This window comes from Cydia strobilella, chromosome 24, assembly GCF_947568885.1.
Source record: "Cydia strobilella chromosome 24, ilCydStro3.1, whole genome shotgun sequence".
Lineage (NCBI taxonomy): Eukaryota > Metazoa > Arthropoda > Insecta > Lepidoptera > Tortricidae > Cydia > Cydia strobilella.
This window is the reverse complement of record NC_086064.1, coordinates 1,831,070-1,847,702: the sequence shown is the minus strand read 5'-3', so window position 1 is coordinate 1,847,702 and position 16,633 is coordinate 1,831,070. Positions and strand designations below refer to the sequence as shown.

General features: G+C 37.3%; 1 protein-coding gene across 1 annotated transcript; it reads right to left on the bottom strand.

Annotated features, from left to right (window-relative positions):
* Nucleotides 1-8,336: 8,336 nt before the first annotated feature.
* Nucleotides 8,337-16,198, bottom strand: LOC134752268 (phospholipid phosphatase 5). Its single transcript, XM_063687904.1, has 6 exons — nucleotides 16,009-16,198; nucleotides 14,963-15,149; nucleotides 14,028-14,097; nucleotides 13,709-13,837; nucleotides 12,169-12,381; nucleotides 8,337-9,044 (listed from the first exon to the last, which is right to left on the bottom strand). Exons 1-6 carry the CDS (start codon nucleotides 16,083-16,085, stop codon nucleotides 8,839-8,841), a joined length of 882 nt encoding a protein of 293 aa, XP_063543974.1. The 5' UTR covers nucleotides 16,086-16,198; the 3' UTR covers nucleotides 8,337-8,838.
* Between the last annotated feature and the right edge of the window lie 435 nt (nucleotides 16,199-16,633).

Sequence of the window (16,633 nt, the reverse complement as noted above, 5' to 3'; positions counted from 1 at the left end):
GTCAGTAACACCGGCTTGCTTAAGATATTGAATTTGTGATATTAATGTGAATTTAATGTAATTATTTCTGTATGTAATCTAGATAATAAAAATAATGATTGATTTTGTATATTACAAGTATTTTATTGTTTTATTTTAACATATCCTGCGTGATAAATATTTTAAATTAATAATGGCATAGAGTAACTGATACTAGAGCGTTACTGTCATAGTAAATTTTGTAACCCCACTGCCATCTGTCGATACACTTTAAAACTAAAAATGAAGATTTATAAAAATACGATAAAATGTATTTAAATATGGATAATTTTTTTTTTTTTGCATTAATTATTTTTATGATTTTGACCCATGTTCTTTCACTGATATGCGTTAAAATTGTTAAATAACAAACGAAACCGTCAACGCCATCTATACGACTGTAGGCCAAAACTAGTAGCGCCCTCTGAACGAGAATCAAATTTTCTTGATTTTCGAGGCACGTTTTTTCCTTAGACTGTATCCATCTATTACGGAGTTATATCTATCTTTGATAATGGCGTTGCTCGCCTGGGGTCCACTCGGTAACTTAACAAATGAAACCGTCAACGCCATCTATCCGAGAGTAGACTAAAGGTAGTGGGGCCATCTGATCAAGAATCAAATTTTCTTGATTTTCAAGGCACGTTTTTTCCTTAGACTGAATCAAAGAGGATATAATAGGATAGTAAATTTTGTAACCACAGTAAATTCACTGCCATCCATCGACAAACTTTAAAACTAAAAATGAAAATTTATAAAAATACGATAAAATGTATTTATTACCTTACCTATGAATATGTTTTTTTTACATCAATTATTTTTATATGATTTTTCACTGATATGCGTTAAAATAGTTAAATAACAAACGAAACCGTCAACGCCATCTATCCGAGAGTAGGCCAAAGGTAGTGGCGCCATCTGATCGAGAAGCAAGTTTTCTTGATTTTTGAGGCACGTTTTTTCCTTAGACTGTATCCATCTATTACGGAGTTGTATCTATCTGAACAAACAAAACCGTCAACGCCATCTGCCCGAGAATAGGCCAAAGCCCCAAAGGTTGATATTGGTGGTAGCATATTATAGGTCTTTAGACAAGTGAAAAGTTCTTCAGATTCCAACCAAGCTACACTCTGCATGGCATTTGAAATAACAAAGTGTGGAAATGTCGTGGAAAATTTATATGAAAATATGACATACCCACACATTGTTCTGTAAGTCGGTGCAAATTTAGCTTGAGACCTTATCCCACGTCAATAAGGATTTTTAACAAATTACCGAACCATATAAAAACTGAACCTAACTATAACAAATTTATACGTATTTTGAAACAATTTCTTGTGAAAAAGGCCTACTATACCGTCGCGGAATATCTACAAAAGGATGAGCCAAGATATTGAAACTGGTCATAGATGTTGTCAGATTGTTCTTATATAAAATAATAATAAATCAATGGAAATTATATTTTAATGCCTAATTGCCTAAGAAATATTTAAATTGTATTAAATTAAATTATATTTTGTCATATTTTTAAATTAATTTAAGGCCGTTCCATCGGTTTGCCGCTGTCTCTGTCACATTTCGCAAGAAAGAACGGGAAAGATCAGCGCCAAGTGTCAATTTTGATCGACTTTTGTCGATTTTTATTTATTTTAAAAACGTTACCCTACAATATCGAAATTCGAAAGCTATGAAATTACTATTTAAGTTAAGATTGTTTTTTCTTCTTTTTTTGTTTATGGTATCACATAATAAATAACCGCGTAAAGTTGGATTAAAAGTCCGAGTTAGATGTTACTTTGGGAATTAATTGTATCGAGCGAAGTATCATAATTCGTGTATCGGAAGCTATGATATTAAAGATAATATAGTCAAGAACTACATATATTTTTTCCACGTCTACGAATATCAACTCCTCTTAGAAAAACAGGATCATATAAGGAGATTTTTCGCCTTCTGGCTCAGGGAACCGCCTTAAAATGTATTTTCAAATGCCTAACTTATTACATTTGTACATTAAATGTTATTCTGTATAGGTACTTTAGTTCTTAGCTATTAAATGTATTGCAATACCCTCACAGGGTTGTGTTGAGACATGTAATGATTTATGGATAAGATATTTTGTACACACACTAAGCAAGGAATAAATGAAATGAAATGAAATCCCCTATACGAGTATGAGATAGAACGGATTTGGAGACAAACACAATTTTTATGAACTGCACATTTAATGCATAGGATTCAGGGTTCTTACATTAAAATCATTTAAATACATCTAGTATATTCCAAGCCCATAGAATTTTAGGTAAAACCGATTAACAATAATAAAATTATTTTATATTTAGGTATATCGAACAAAAAGATATATCCAGATCAACATATTTTGTCACAAATGTTTTGATTAAAATTTGTAATCTTTTTTATATAGATAGAAACATATGTACCTAAATTTTACATGGAATTAGACTTAAAGCCTGACCAGGAATATATAATCACGCGCCATGTTGCGGAATTTCACTGGAACTATTTTTTTCATACTATACTGAACTGTCACCCTATACATGAGAATAACAGCGCCCTCTTGACAATGATCATATATTTCTGGTCAGGCTTTACATCCAACGGAGACTAAGAAAAATAATGTTTTTAGAAAAAGTAAAAATAATTATGGAATCTTTAAAATATAAATAAATGGAAGTTATTTGTACATTCATGGGCTCTGTAAATGTCCCTTAACAATAATTTGTATATTATATACTTATATATCTATTGCACGATTCATAAAAACTAAAAATAAAAGTTAAAAAAGCACAATGGTACTACTATGGTTATGTCCACAACACAATTAAAATATGGTAACATTAGTATCACGTCAAAATCTGTAAATAAAAATATATATTATAACATATTTTAAATTCATACAGCCATTCTACTTAAAAAAACTTTATTTAAACAGTATTTTCAGAAAAAAGTGTACCTATCATTTACTGTTTCTCAAAAAACTATAACTTTTGGGTTATAGGTATCTACTCGGAATCACGAGGGCTATCGATTTAATAAGGAAAAAAAAGTGTCCTAAAAAAATTCAGTTTTGTGACGCAATTTCACGTACGTATGGACCGACCGTCACAGTGACACCCAATATTTGTATGAAAAACTGGGGACACTATTTTTGCATAATTTTCATCAATCATGATTTTGTGTCGAAATAACCCGTTGTTAGTTTTTCGAAAAAAAATGGTACTTTTTTTCTTAAAACGCTCAAAAATAAAACTATAATTCAAAAATGCTACCTATTCATACATATTATTATGTCCTAACGGCCCTTCTTATACTCGTAAGTAGGAACATAAACAACAACAATTATTAAAATTAAAACAGCCATATTAAGGCTTGGCCAAACACAAGGCTAGACGCAGCGCCGCGTCCGCGCCGCGTGATGCGTGTTCAAACAGGTCGCGCCGGCCTCGCGCTCTCAACACGCCCTCATCGACTCGCGCCCGATAGGAACAACATGCGCGCGCGGAGGGTTTCTCATTCCTCGCTGCCTAAAGTCCGACTGATGTGACCCGTGGCCCAGCACGGCGCCGAGGTGAACGCGCGGCGAGGGGCGCGACAGAAGCGGGGCGCGATGCCGGCGGGACGCAGTCTGTTTGACGTCGCTAACGTGTTAGCATGGGCGGCGGTCGCGCCGCGCGACCGCGGCGCTGCGTCGCGCCTTGTGTTTGGCCAACCCTTTAAGAGTCCCCGGCAAGCTCGGTTCTCCATACAAACGTAGTTACGCTCTCATTTTAAAACGACTAGCTAGATTGCTCTGAAACTTTGTACTTACAATACGATAAGGTATATCTATGTCTGTAATTAGTTTATGTAGCTTCAGATACCATAGTAAAAAAAATATAGATATTTTTCATACAAAACTTGTTTTCGCTCTATTTCGTTTGTTTTATAAACTGGAGCTATATAAACTAATTACAGACCCAGATATACCTCATGTCATTGTATATACAGTTTTATTACAATCCAACACGTAGTTTTAAAATGACAACGAAACTCCGTTTGTATAGGAAGGCTCAACTCGGCGGATTACACTTATTATAGAATGCAATTAATACATTAACAATTAAGCTATTTTTATTGGGGCCCTGCGTGTTGAAGGTCCTGCCATCTTGTGGGCTACATCGGATACATAAACTTCACATTTACGCCTCCCGCCAAAAGTCTGACGGCTCCAGTGTTGCCCCCTATAGTTCATGCACGCTCCCTATTTCAGCAAGCCCCGTTATCAATTTGGCAATTCATTGGAAACAAAGATGGCAAAAATACCCAGGTAGCAAAATGACGTCAGCGACGTCATAATGACGTAATAATGCCGTCAGTATGACGTCGCTGACGTCATTTTGCTACCTGGGTAAGCAGGTATCCTAAACTCCCCAGGTAGCAAAGTGACGTCAGCGACGACATAATGACCTGGATCGCATTTAGGACATAACTTCGTCTAGACTAATTATCATTAAATTAAAATTTCCCTTTAAATCGTGTTAGAAAAATAATTTTTTTCATGTTTTGTCTATGCTCCCTTGGTATAAAAAGCTGGGTGACCATAGAGTTGCTCTCTCTTTCTGATCCTGGCAAAGCCGCCTAGCTGTAAGTATGGATGGTATAGAAAGGATCGCAATCTCTTCTGGCAGAATTGTTGTAAAAGTGACCGCGTTAAGCTTTAAATAATAGTTCCTAATCTCTCCGGTGGCGCTAGTTAGGCTCTGGGACATGAGTATAAGATGAACCATATAAGGCAACAAATAACCCGACCAAATTACGTAGGTTGTTTTTGGTAGTATTTCGGTGTATGGTGGCGCCGCCTAATTTCTGTTTTTTGATGGACACTTTTCATACATAGAGATTTGGCTCCTTTATACAGTCTCCATGGCTGTAAGTTTTGTGTCGTCCATTTAATCAATTTAAAATCATAATTGAAATAACAGCGAATATCTACAGTCGTTGTGTGTACATAATATAATATACCAAATGAATATTCCAATATAGTTGTGCATGAAGAAATAGATGGTTTGATTTGTCTCCGCCACTACCATGAGGCATAACCTTCCTGCGCCCCATATTCTGCTAACAAATCGTCTCTTCGAATTCATGGGCGTAGTTATTCAACTTTAAGGATTTGGAATAAATTTTAGTATAATTTTCATTAAAATAAAAAAACAGGTTACCCCTCTCAACCCCCTAAATTAGCCCCTAAAATAAGAAATAAGCGGTTTTGACTTATTTACAATATTAGTGGTGGTAATTGCTACAACTGTTTCAAATTTTAGGTATCTATGTCAAACGGTCTCAGAGAAAAACGCATTTAACTGATTTGCAAGACCGAAGTGATCCCATAAGTGTTCCGTTTGTCAAAACAAAGTTTTGCACGGAACACTAAAAATGATAAGGCAAAGTTGGGGGACGGATGACTAAGAAAGACGGAATATTTATAATTTTACCTTTAGACTATATTTAAGCAGCTGTTTTAATTGTGAATTCAATGGATAGGTATTTTCTTGATAAAATTATTATTTTAATATTTTACTTTGGCGAAGTTGGCCCCAACGGTGAAGTTAGGTTATCCCACGGTAGATACTTTTGCCGACCCTTAATTTCAATGATTGCAACATTAATAATATTATGCATAAATGAACTGGAACATTGTTCAATACTGAAAAATAACATCTAATATTTATTTTAATACATTATGCATTTGGTTTTACCAATTACAATAATAAGTAGGTGTTTTGGTACATATAAGAATAACAAATTAGTATTTCATACAATCGTGATATAATAGAGCTTTTCAGTCGAGTACTTACGGTGTTTAGGCCACAAAAATTGCTGAGTGGCCTAATGAAGGTTCGAGATTGAAAAGCTTGATTATATCACTGTTGTATACTATACTTTTTCTACGAACCATCTAAAATAATATTTTTTCTACTATAAAACCTAAATGATTAAAGAAAATTAGGTAAGTATCTCAGTAGTACAAAAGAAAGACAATAACTCAGGTTTTGGTAAATTTTTCCTTAGTATATAAATAAAGGCTAGTGCCTAAATTTAATTTCAAATATATAATATACATTACTTTTGTAATTTTGAAATGCTTAACTATATTTGAGGTATTTCATAGATTATAAGTAAGTACTTTATTGCACCACAAAAGAAAAATTCAATAACAGACTTAAAATATGTAAATAAAGGTAGCAACAGGCGATCTTATCGCTGTAAGCGATCTCTTCCAGACAATCCTATTATATATTCTATTATAAATATATTTTGGTACGATAGCCTCATTGCTAAGCGACAAGCGACACTTAATACAAAAAATACGTAATACATAATACGACCTCCCCCAACCGGCTTTCTCGGCGCGCCCGCAGCGGGCAACGCGGCGCGCGGCAGTACGCGATACACGTCGTGAACGCTGCTCACACTATTAGTGCTTGAGAAAGGAGACCTAGGCTCTCCGAAACATGTCGCGCGAGTGACTAAAACAAGTGAGTCTAAACCGTGAAATTATTTAATGTTAGTATGTCTCACAGCAGTTTAAATTCGATTAATACATATAATATAACAACTTCCTCGTTGACTATTAAAATAATTACATAACATTATTAAAATAATACATAAAATATAACACTGGTTTATAAAGCAGAATTTTGATAACATTCATTTCAATATAAATAATATTTTATTTTTTTCTTTACAAGTAGGTTAAAAATTTGGATAAAAATAAATATTAGGTTTTTCTCTTACCCAAAGGTAACAAGTTGATAGTTAAATGGTTATTTCTAATATCTATTTAAGGGCTAGCTAGCTATTAAATCAAACAATGACAACTTTGCCAAAGTAGGCTTACTTTGCCCACTAAAGCACAGATAAAATGTAATTAAGCGTAACTATTTTACAATAAACATCTCATTAAATACTACAACATTGACACTTAGCAATTTTAATTGTAAACAATACTGTTTCTTATCATTAGAAAATAATCCGCAGAAGTAAGCGTGCGGATTTTTATCAGGTATTTATACTTCAAAATTCACATAAAGTGCCTGATTTAGATCGTCTTTATTACTTCTGTGCAGTTATATCTAACCCAAAAACGCGTTACAATAGACACAGAAAACGCATAGGTACTAAACTTAGGTACGTATAAATATGTGTAGTTGTGGCTATCGCGTATGAATTCGCCGCTAGGGGCGCTAGTGTAGATGGTGGTCTTTTCCATAGTTCGAAATGTCAAATGTCATTTGTCACTTCAATGACTGACAGCTGTTCTATAGTCTTTTGGACCACCATCAACAGAGGCGCCAACTGGTGAGCAAAAAAACGATAGCCCTCATTAATCGGCGGCTGACGGATGCAAAATACGTCAAAATAATGTCGAACGATATACGTAATTATGTACATGACTACAATTGATTTAAAAGTCTATTGTTGTTGTTGTTATTGTTGTTGTTGTGTTTAGTTATGCTTTCGTCACCATATTGCATCCATCGGCCGCCCTTTGCATATAATCAACTTTAAACCTTAAAAGTTAAGGATTTTTTTTTTTACCATATTAAGCCGTTTTCTAACGATATGTCACATATTATAACTGTCTTAATTTTTTTTTTATTATAGGTTAAAATCGCAATTTTAAAAATCCCCGAAAACATAAAACACCTCCCGGGCAAAGTCAAAATATAAAATATTTCCATTTGTATACCTTCCAGCAGCGGTGTGTTTCGGTCTAGCTCTTTACTGGGGCTATCTGTCCCGTTTACGATATGTCACACTTAGCTGTCTTATTTTGAAAAGGTAATTAGGTATTCAAGGGTCTTGTAGGGCAAATTCGAAAGTCGTTTTCTAGGTTTCCGGGGATATTGACCCCGAAAAGCTATAAAACGAATCCCAGGCAAAGTCAAAACATAAACTATATCCATTTGTCTACCTTTTTCAGCAGCGGTGTGTTTTCGTCTCGCTCTTTACTGGGGCTGTCTGTCCCGATTACGATATGTCACACTTAGCTGTCTAATTTTAAAAAGGCAATTTTTTTATTTTTGAGTAAGGGACTTATATAGGGCAAATTCGGAATGTGAAACCCCCGAAAACCTAGAAAACGACTCCCGGGCAAAGTCAAAACATAAACTATATCTATTTGTCTACCTTTTTCAGCAGCGGTGTGTTTTCGTCTCGCTCTTTACTGGGGCTGTCTGTCCCGATTACGATATGTCACACTTAGCTGTCTAATTTTAAAAAGGCAAATTCTTTATTTTCGAATAAGGTACATATATAGGGCAAATTCGGAATGTCAAACCCCCGAAAACCTAGAAAACGACTCCCGGGCAAAGTCAAAACATAAACTATATCCATTTGTCTACCTTTTTCAGCAGCGGTGTGTTTTCGTCTCGCTCTTTACTGGGGCTGTCTGTCCCGATTACGATATGTCACACTTAGCTGTCTAATTTTAAAAAGGCAAATTCTTTATTTTCGAATAAGGAACATATATAGGGCAAATTCGGAATGTGAAACCCCCGAAAACCTAGAAAACGAATCCCGGGCAAAGTCAAAACATAAACTATATCCATTTGTCTACCTTTTTCAGCAGCGGTGTGATTTCGTCTCGCTCTTTACTGGGGCTGTCTGTCCCGATTACGATATGTCACACTTAGCTGTCTAATTTTAAAAAGGCAAATTCTTTATTTTCGAATAAGGAACATATATAGGGCAAATTCGGAATGTGAAACCCCCGAAAACCTAGAAAACGAATTCCGGGCAAAGTCAAAACATAAACTATATCCATTTGTCTACCTTTTTCAGCAGCGGTGTGTTTTCGTCTCGCTCTTTACTGGGGCTGTCTGTCCCGTTCACGTATTGCGCTAGTTCGGTGTTGGACGCTATGTATGGGACTCCTGCGAGGTCTGATGACAGCGGGTTGTAGTACTGACGGTAGCAGATGAGTGCTGTTGTGTAGCCGAGAACTGAGCCGACTAGGATATCTGAAAAATAAGAAAGAAAAGAAAGAAAGAAAAAGCATTTATTAGCACAACATAACAAGACTAAAACTAGAAATAATTAAACAGAATGAGGTTGCGCTAAATGGTCCTTACTCAGCTTGGTGTCACGGTGTGAGCCAACATGGCACACTCCGCGACGCTGATTTTCAGTAAGGCCCAGTAAATGGACTAAGTAAACACAATGTAAAAAATAAATAAGGGAAAGCTTAAATACAAATAACAATCAAATTACTTAATTAAAATTAGCCTATACCTAAGTCTTATGAATGTTCGTGTGTATGTATGTATGTAAGTGTCTATGCGATTTGTGTGTGAGTGACTGAGTGTGCACGGTTGCCTAAGTGTTGCATTTTTGCTTAGCCAGTATGAATTTAATAAGGTTATAGTTTGTTACCAGAATATTTGTATGACACGTAAAGTGCAAAAACGGTAGAAGAGTAACTTGCTTTGATGAGTTTTTATTTTAAAGAAAGCCAGCGAGAGGAAAAAGAAACCGACATTTGATGTAAGTAGATTTAAATATTGAAATCCATACTAATATTATAAATGCGAAAGTATGTCTGTCTGTTACCTCTTCACGCTGAAAACCGCTGAACCGATTTAGTTGAAATTTGGCATAGATATAGTTTGAGTCCCGGGGCAGGACATAGGATAATTTTTATGTCGGAAATCATCCCTAAAGAGAGTGAAAAGGGGTGAAATTGAGAGATTTAATGAATTGCCTGATAATTGATGTCAAACAATTAAGCTAATGCTCAAATTGAATGATTGCTATTACACTTTCTCCAGGCGCTAAACTTACTCTAGCTGCTGTTACGGATTCCACGCAGACAAAGTCGCGGGCAAAAGCTAGTACAAAATAACCAGTAATGTACATGACTGTTTTGCTGGGTATTTTCCGCCAATTGACAATCATTGTGCCCGTTTTGCGTGAAAAACGAGGTAGCACTTCTCTAATCACCCCAGCTCCTCCACAAAACCTAGCAATGTTTTCAGGTTGCTAACACCATAGAGTAACTTATACTAGAGCGGTACTGTCATAGTAAATTTTGTAACCCCAGTAAATTCACTGCCATCTGTCGACACACTTTAAAACTAAAAGTGAAGATTTGTAAAATTACGATAAAATGTATTTAAATATAGATAAATGATTTTTTTTATTTGCATTAATTATTTTTAAGATTTTGACCCATGTTCTTTCACTGATATGCGTTAAAATTGTTAAATAACAAACGAAACCGTCAACGCCATCTATACGACTGTAGGCCAAAACTAGTAGCGCCCTCTGATCGAGAATCAAATTTTCTTGATTTTCGAGGCACGTTTTTTCCTTAGACTGTATCCATCTATTACGGAGTTATATCTATTTTTGCTAACACTTTCTAGTATTATAATTAACAGTTTTTTGTCTTTACACTTCATTTTTGTATCGCAAGTGTGATAAAAAAGATTGTGTGTAACTCGGGGCGTAATAAAATTGCAAACGAGAGTATAGTTAAATCGCGGCGGCTTGCTCTCGTTTGCAATATTTCATTTACCCCCCACGTTGCACAATGTACTATTGTCGTTTGTATATTTTTATTAGTTTTTTTTGTGTAATTTGACATTTAGACTGGATACATATCTATCAAAGTATCTAATATTTTATTGATTCCATATTTGTAATTTCGGTTAATTTTATTGCTTGTAAAAATTGTCATGTAAAAGTGCCCCTGTGGCTTATTTGCAGAATAAGGGTCGGTTGCACCAAACTGTTCGTCATCGTTAAAGAGTTCGCAAAATTTTATTGTATGAAAAGTTTCATAGTGAACCGCCGCGGCGCGCCAGGTGACGTTGATCAGTCTGCCAGGTGCGGATGGTGCAACCAGGGACCGGACAACCCTTTCCGCGATAAAACCCTTTCAATGGGCGACACTTAAACACGGCTAACACATTGAAAGACTTTCCCTTTTGAACTGCAAGCCCATTCATACCCTTACCTTTGACTAACCCTTACCGAAAAGCTAACCAAAAATAAGGCTAGCTCTTAATAATAATAATAAAAGCCTTTATTTCCCAAGTATAAGTGTTACAAAAAATTTAGTTTACATACATATTATTTTTAAAAAGTTACAGAGAAAAGAAATTAAAACTAAGTTTTACTAACTAGTATTTTATGTGGGTTTGTCCATTTTTGGACGTAGGCCTCCTCCATGTTACACCATAGTTTTCTGTCGGCGGCCAGACTGGCCCAGGCTATGCCTGCCTGCTCGGTTATGTCATCTCGCCAGCGGCGGAGCGGATGACCCTGCCCTCGCCCGCCATCTGGTGGGTACCACTGTAGAACTCTTTTGCTCCATCGGTCGTCTTTCGCTCTCGCTGTGTGTCCGGCCCATCGTCATTTGAGGCGGCATGCCATTTCCGCTGCGTCCATTATATTTGTCCTCTTACGAATATCAGTGTTTCTTACCCCTGTCTTTTATTTTTATACCGAGTAGGCTTCGTTCTATGGCTCTTTGAAACTTCTGTATTTTGTCAATAATTTCTTTGTTTATCGCCCATGTTTGGCATCCGTAAAGTAGGGTCGGTGTCACTACAGTGTCGATAGCTGTTTTTTTCAGTGTAATATCTAATTACCCTTATCTTTAAGCGCTTTTTATAAAGGTTTCCCTTTGCGTGAAAGAGACAGGATTGGTATATATCTACGGTAGTGTATGAAAAGGAAAGAAAATACGTGCCTAGTCAAAGAACGCCGCCGTCGCCGCCGACGATCGCTCGGATTCGAAGTAATGTGTGCTTTATGAACAAGGTAGACGACTTAAATTAGCATGCTTATATGCTAAAAGGGAAGCCCTTTATAAGGCTAACCCTTATAAGCAATATGCAAGGTGTTGGTGAGCGGATGATAAGGGTTTTGTAAGGGTATATGGGCTACCGATTACTCAAATGTGGTAGCTTTATATAAGGGTTTTTAAAACCAAAACAAAGGGTTTCGTCTGGCAAAGGGTATGGTGAGTTAAGCCTTATGCAATACCCTTATAAAACCCCGATAAGGGATAGCGGGCCGGTCCCTGGGTGCAACTGACACTATGTTCGATGTTGTTTCCTCTTCGCACAGGTAACTCACCTTCCCAGTGATGATGATAATCGCAGCTGCGACTGAGCGCCACGCAGGCGGCCAGCGCGAGCGGCGCCGCGCACAGCACCAGCCGCGCGCCCCCGCCGCCCGCGCCCCCGCCGCCGACCCCGCCCCCGCCCCCGCCCCCGCCGCGCCGCCAGGACAGCGCGCGCACGCGCCCGCATAGCCACAGGCTGCCCGCGCCAAGTGAGCAGAATGATACTGCAATATATATTTTTTAATACAGTTGCTCAAAAAGTGGTACTTTTTGTGGCTGCGTAGCGTGCGAGAATCTCAATTTCTCGAACTAGTGCTTTTTACTTTTTAGTTCCAAACTATAGTTTCGAAACGCAGTTTTTATGTAATTTAGCTTGAGCAGGTACTGGGGCCTCACTCGTTACTCCTCGGTGTCGTTGAGCAACCCGCGCCGGGCCCGCGGCGGCCGCGGCCGGGGCGCGCACGAGTATGAAGGTATCGCGGGCTGCGGCAGCTCAACTATCAAGGGCTGTATAGCTACTTTTGGTTTTGGTTTGGTTTGGTGGTATGATTCTACTAATGATATATTAATTTATTATTTTTTCGCAATTGTATTAAAAAACGTCGTTTACAACACGTGTGAAATGTCTTTTCACACTAGTTGTAAAATGTACTATTCTCAAAAATGGACGGCAAAGTCGACGTTGCCGGTTAAAAAGTAGGCCGCGAAGTGCAATGTTGCATACAAATTCCATTATTTGTCGAGTTTCAAACTTTTTAAAAGTTGAAGTGGCTATATCAAATAAAGGCATAGGTCCATTAAACACCCAAACAGATGATCAGTACTTATTATTATAATGTTAGTACCGCGACTATTTAGGTGTCTCAAATAGGTTGGCGTATTTTCAGCAGAAAAATACACTTCTATTTTTAATTAAAAAAATAAAACGGCGGCAAAGCAAATCTTATTACCTTTTTCTGTGAAAATATATACATAAGAACGTTGCTTCTGTAAAATATTTCTATTATATTTGTATTTATTGCGCCATTTTTGAGGAAAGCACTATATATGACTCGGCTGGAAGGCTACTTGCTGGCTTCGAATTCAATTAAACGGACTCCCAAGGTCGTCCGTTTAAAACGAATCCTCAGCCAGCAAGTAGCTACTTACGAGCGTCGACAATAATGTACTATTCATATCCCATCAGTAACGTAAGTAAGTAAATCTTTTTTGCAAACCATGGTAAGTACATAAATGTTACAGATTATGTAGTCTCAGAATAAATTTAAAAGTGGAAAAATTACTGCCTTGGGTGAGACTTGAACTCACGGCCTCTGGATCGATACTCCAGCGCTCTGCCAACTGAGCCACCAAGACCTTATCCATAGTCAGCAAATCTCCCTATATATGGGTCTAGGGGACCCTAGCGACACTAAGCTTAATAGCATCGATCGCAGACGTTTCTGCTTGTTAAAAATTAATTTATGTAAAGTCTCGTCCGCATAGCCTATACACAAGTCTATGGTCTCGATACCGTCCGGAAAGCGTTAGAAAAACATGATGATGACTCACAGCTACTATGTCCGCTTGGGAAAGATTTCCGTCCTTCCATGATCTCGTCCGGGTCGCCGGTACACTGCAAGTCCATGGTCTCGATACCGTCCGGAAAGCAGCGGTAGAAAAAGTCCGGACGCGGTCGGCCTGTGAAGGATAAGTTAGTTTTAGTTTAGTTGTAGCTTAGTTTTAAGTCAGGTATCCACTGAAAATCATCGTCATGGCTTGCATTCGCACGAGAGCTTAAAAAGCGTTGCGTGTGACGCACCCATAAGTAAGAGCGAGAAAGAGATATCGCTGCGAATGGGGCCTTATGCTGAGTGGGGTAAAGGCATACCTGCTATTAGTTTAACCATGTTCGTGGTGACCCCATTCATGCCCAGAGCAAGAGACCAGGCCAGAAGGAACTGAAATAGAAAAAAACACTTTAAGTGTAAGTGCTAGAGACTGCATTATACTGCTAGAGAGAGACAAAAGGTCTGTTACCACAAAAAAGGTCTAAAAACACTACTTCTACCATAGAGAAATAAGTAAGGATAGAGTACTCACTCCATACATTAGTTTTGTTACCAAAGCGTTTATTATTAGGCGACATCTAGCCACCGCCAGACAAGGCACCGCCAACACTATAAACCACAGCATGCGCCCTGGGACGTTAGGACTCGTGTTGCGGGTACTTGACTTGAGGACTCTAGATCTAGTAAACCGGCATTTTTTCTGTAGTGATGCACTGGACTTTTTTTTAGGATATGTAAATTTAATGTTATTTGTGCCCAGAATCATGAGCTGATTCCATGTTCCTAGGAAAGAAACAATGTCCTAAAATTTTCATACATTTTACGTATGTACTTTCCATTTCGTTACCGCCGTACTCGGCCGTGCAAAGTGTTTGAAAAATGGTAACGGAATGGAAAAATAAAACTTAGGACGCTTTTTTCCTCCTAGTAGAAACGAAGGAGCTCGTGATTCCGTAAAAATATTAAATTTACCTATTTTGGGAAAAAAGTCCAGTGCATCACTAAAGAAAAAGAAACCGGCCAAGTGCGAGTCAGACTCGGGCACCGAGGGTTCCATACTTTTTAGTATTTGTTGTTATAGCGGCAACAGAAATGTACCATCTGTGAAAATTTCAACCGTCTAGCTATCACGGTTCATGAGATACAGCCTGGTGACAGACAGACGGACAGATGGACAGCGGAATCTTAGTAATAGGGTACCGTTTTTTCCCTTTGGGTACGGAACCCTAAAAATGCCCAAACATCATATATGTACCTCTAAGGCATCATTGCAATCATTGCACACAGCCCACGCTATAATGGACAGCACACAAGGCACCGCCAACACTATAGACCACAGCATATGTCCTGGGACGAAGGACTCGTGTCGCGGGTACTTTAGTGAGGACTCCAGGTCTGCTGGCTGGATGACGCGGACGTAGGGTGACATGGTTTCCATGTAACTGTAAGAGAACAAGTTGGGTAAAATAATAACAGATTTGGTGTTAAGTTACTGACAAAACTCCAGTTTATGATACCTACCAGACCTTAATCTGTTAAACAAAAGCCTGTTTCTTTTGTTCAGCGGTAACTAATGCTACCGCTACTGACTGAACAGGAACAAACTCGTTAAAAAAGAAAATTTACCGTCCTATTTACATAAACAAGGTGCAAGCTCTTTCAGTTTCTGTAACTTCCATCAAGGCTAGGATACCGGTTAAATTTCCAAACCATTATCATGTACATGGTGCAAAACCTTTAAGTTTCGGTTTCGTTCGTAAAACCGTTAGTCTTAAACCGGTTTTTAGGAGAATATTTCATTTAGGTTACAATAAAGTTCTTAAAATGTTCACATCCTCATGATAGACCGGGATTACCTGCTATGTTGCGAGCCTTGACTTCCATAATGTATATTTCAAATGAATGAGGAAACAAAAATAGTTTTGAGTATTGTGATTAATTACTTATTTCTTAATTATAAGTTTCCTCAAGACTTATACTAAGCTAAAAGAGTATTTCCTCCATTTACATTAAAGTCTTTCATCGATTACAATTCTTTATCTTCACGATTAAGCGATACTTAAGGATTATAGCCGCCGATAAAATTTAATTACTACTGACAAGACCTTTAATTGTATCTACATGTTAAATGAATTAAATTATAATATCAACACAGATTTTGAATAAAAGTAATTGTAGGTCATGATTAGATGTTATATTACTCAGGAAAACTTTGTTTACGTAGCTTAGCGTCTTATTTCATTTAAAAAATAATGTTTACATATGATTATCGCTGTTTCTTAACATATGGACGTTACTTACCAAAAAGCTGAAAGTAAAGCGATACGGACACTGATTTCAACTAATAAATTTAAACTCGCCGAACGTATAAGCGGCATTTTCTTTGGTTTTCTAGTTACGTTTTGCCTTATATTTAATTTCGCAAATTATTTTGCGGAGTATGTTGATTGCTATTGACGCACATACTGACGTGACATTTAGAGTACGTTCGGGAATCGGGAATCAATGTCACACGTATGCAAAAAGCATTCCAAATTGTGAACTAACATTTCTGAACGAATTTTACGTTTTGATACTGCTCGTAGGAGCGGAAATCAAACAAGTTTTTTTTTTATATTTCTGGTCAGAAAAAAGGTTAGAACTTATATTAAAATAGTTGGTCAATCCAAATTGTCAGTAAATAAGAACAAAAAAAAACTATACTCATCCTTTTCTTTTGGGTGCTTGTACTAGTGTAAGATAAAGATATTTTCTCTGTTTGAAATGAGATAGTCCTTTGACAAACTATATCGGGCATTTTCTATGAAAAGGGACCTTATTGTCGATGGCGCTTACGCCGCACAGCGTCGCGCGGCATTGTATTTTTTTCGGAGCATCGATTATAATGGAGTCAGCGCCGTCGACAATAATGTCCCTTTTTATAGAA

Excerpts from the sequence above, each read along its gene's own strand:
- LOC134752268 (XM_063687904.1), bottom strand. The coding sequence starts at position 16,085 with ATGCCGCTTATACGTTCGGCGAGTTTAAATTTATTAGTTGAAATCAGT. Across the intron at positions 14,098-14,962 it reads ATTGCAATGATGCCTTAGAG|TTCCTTCTGGCCTGGTCTCT; the intron begins GTACATATATGA and ends TTTCTATTTCAG. Across the intron at positions 13,838-14,027 it reads CATGGTTAAACTAATAGCAG|GCCGACCGCGTCCGGACTTT; the intron begins GTATGCCTTTAC and ends TATCCTTCACAG.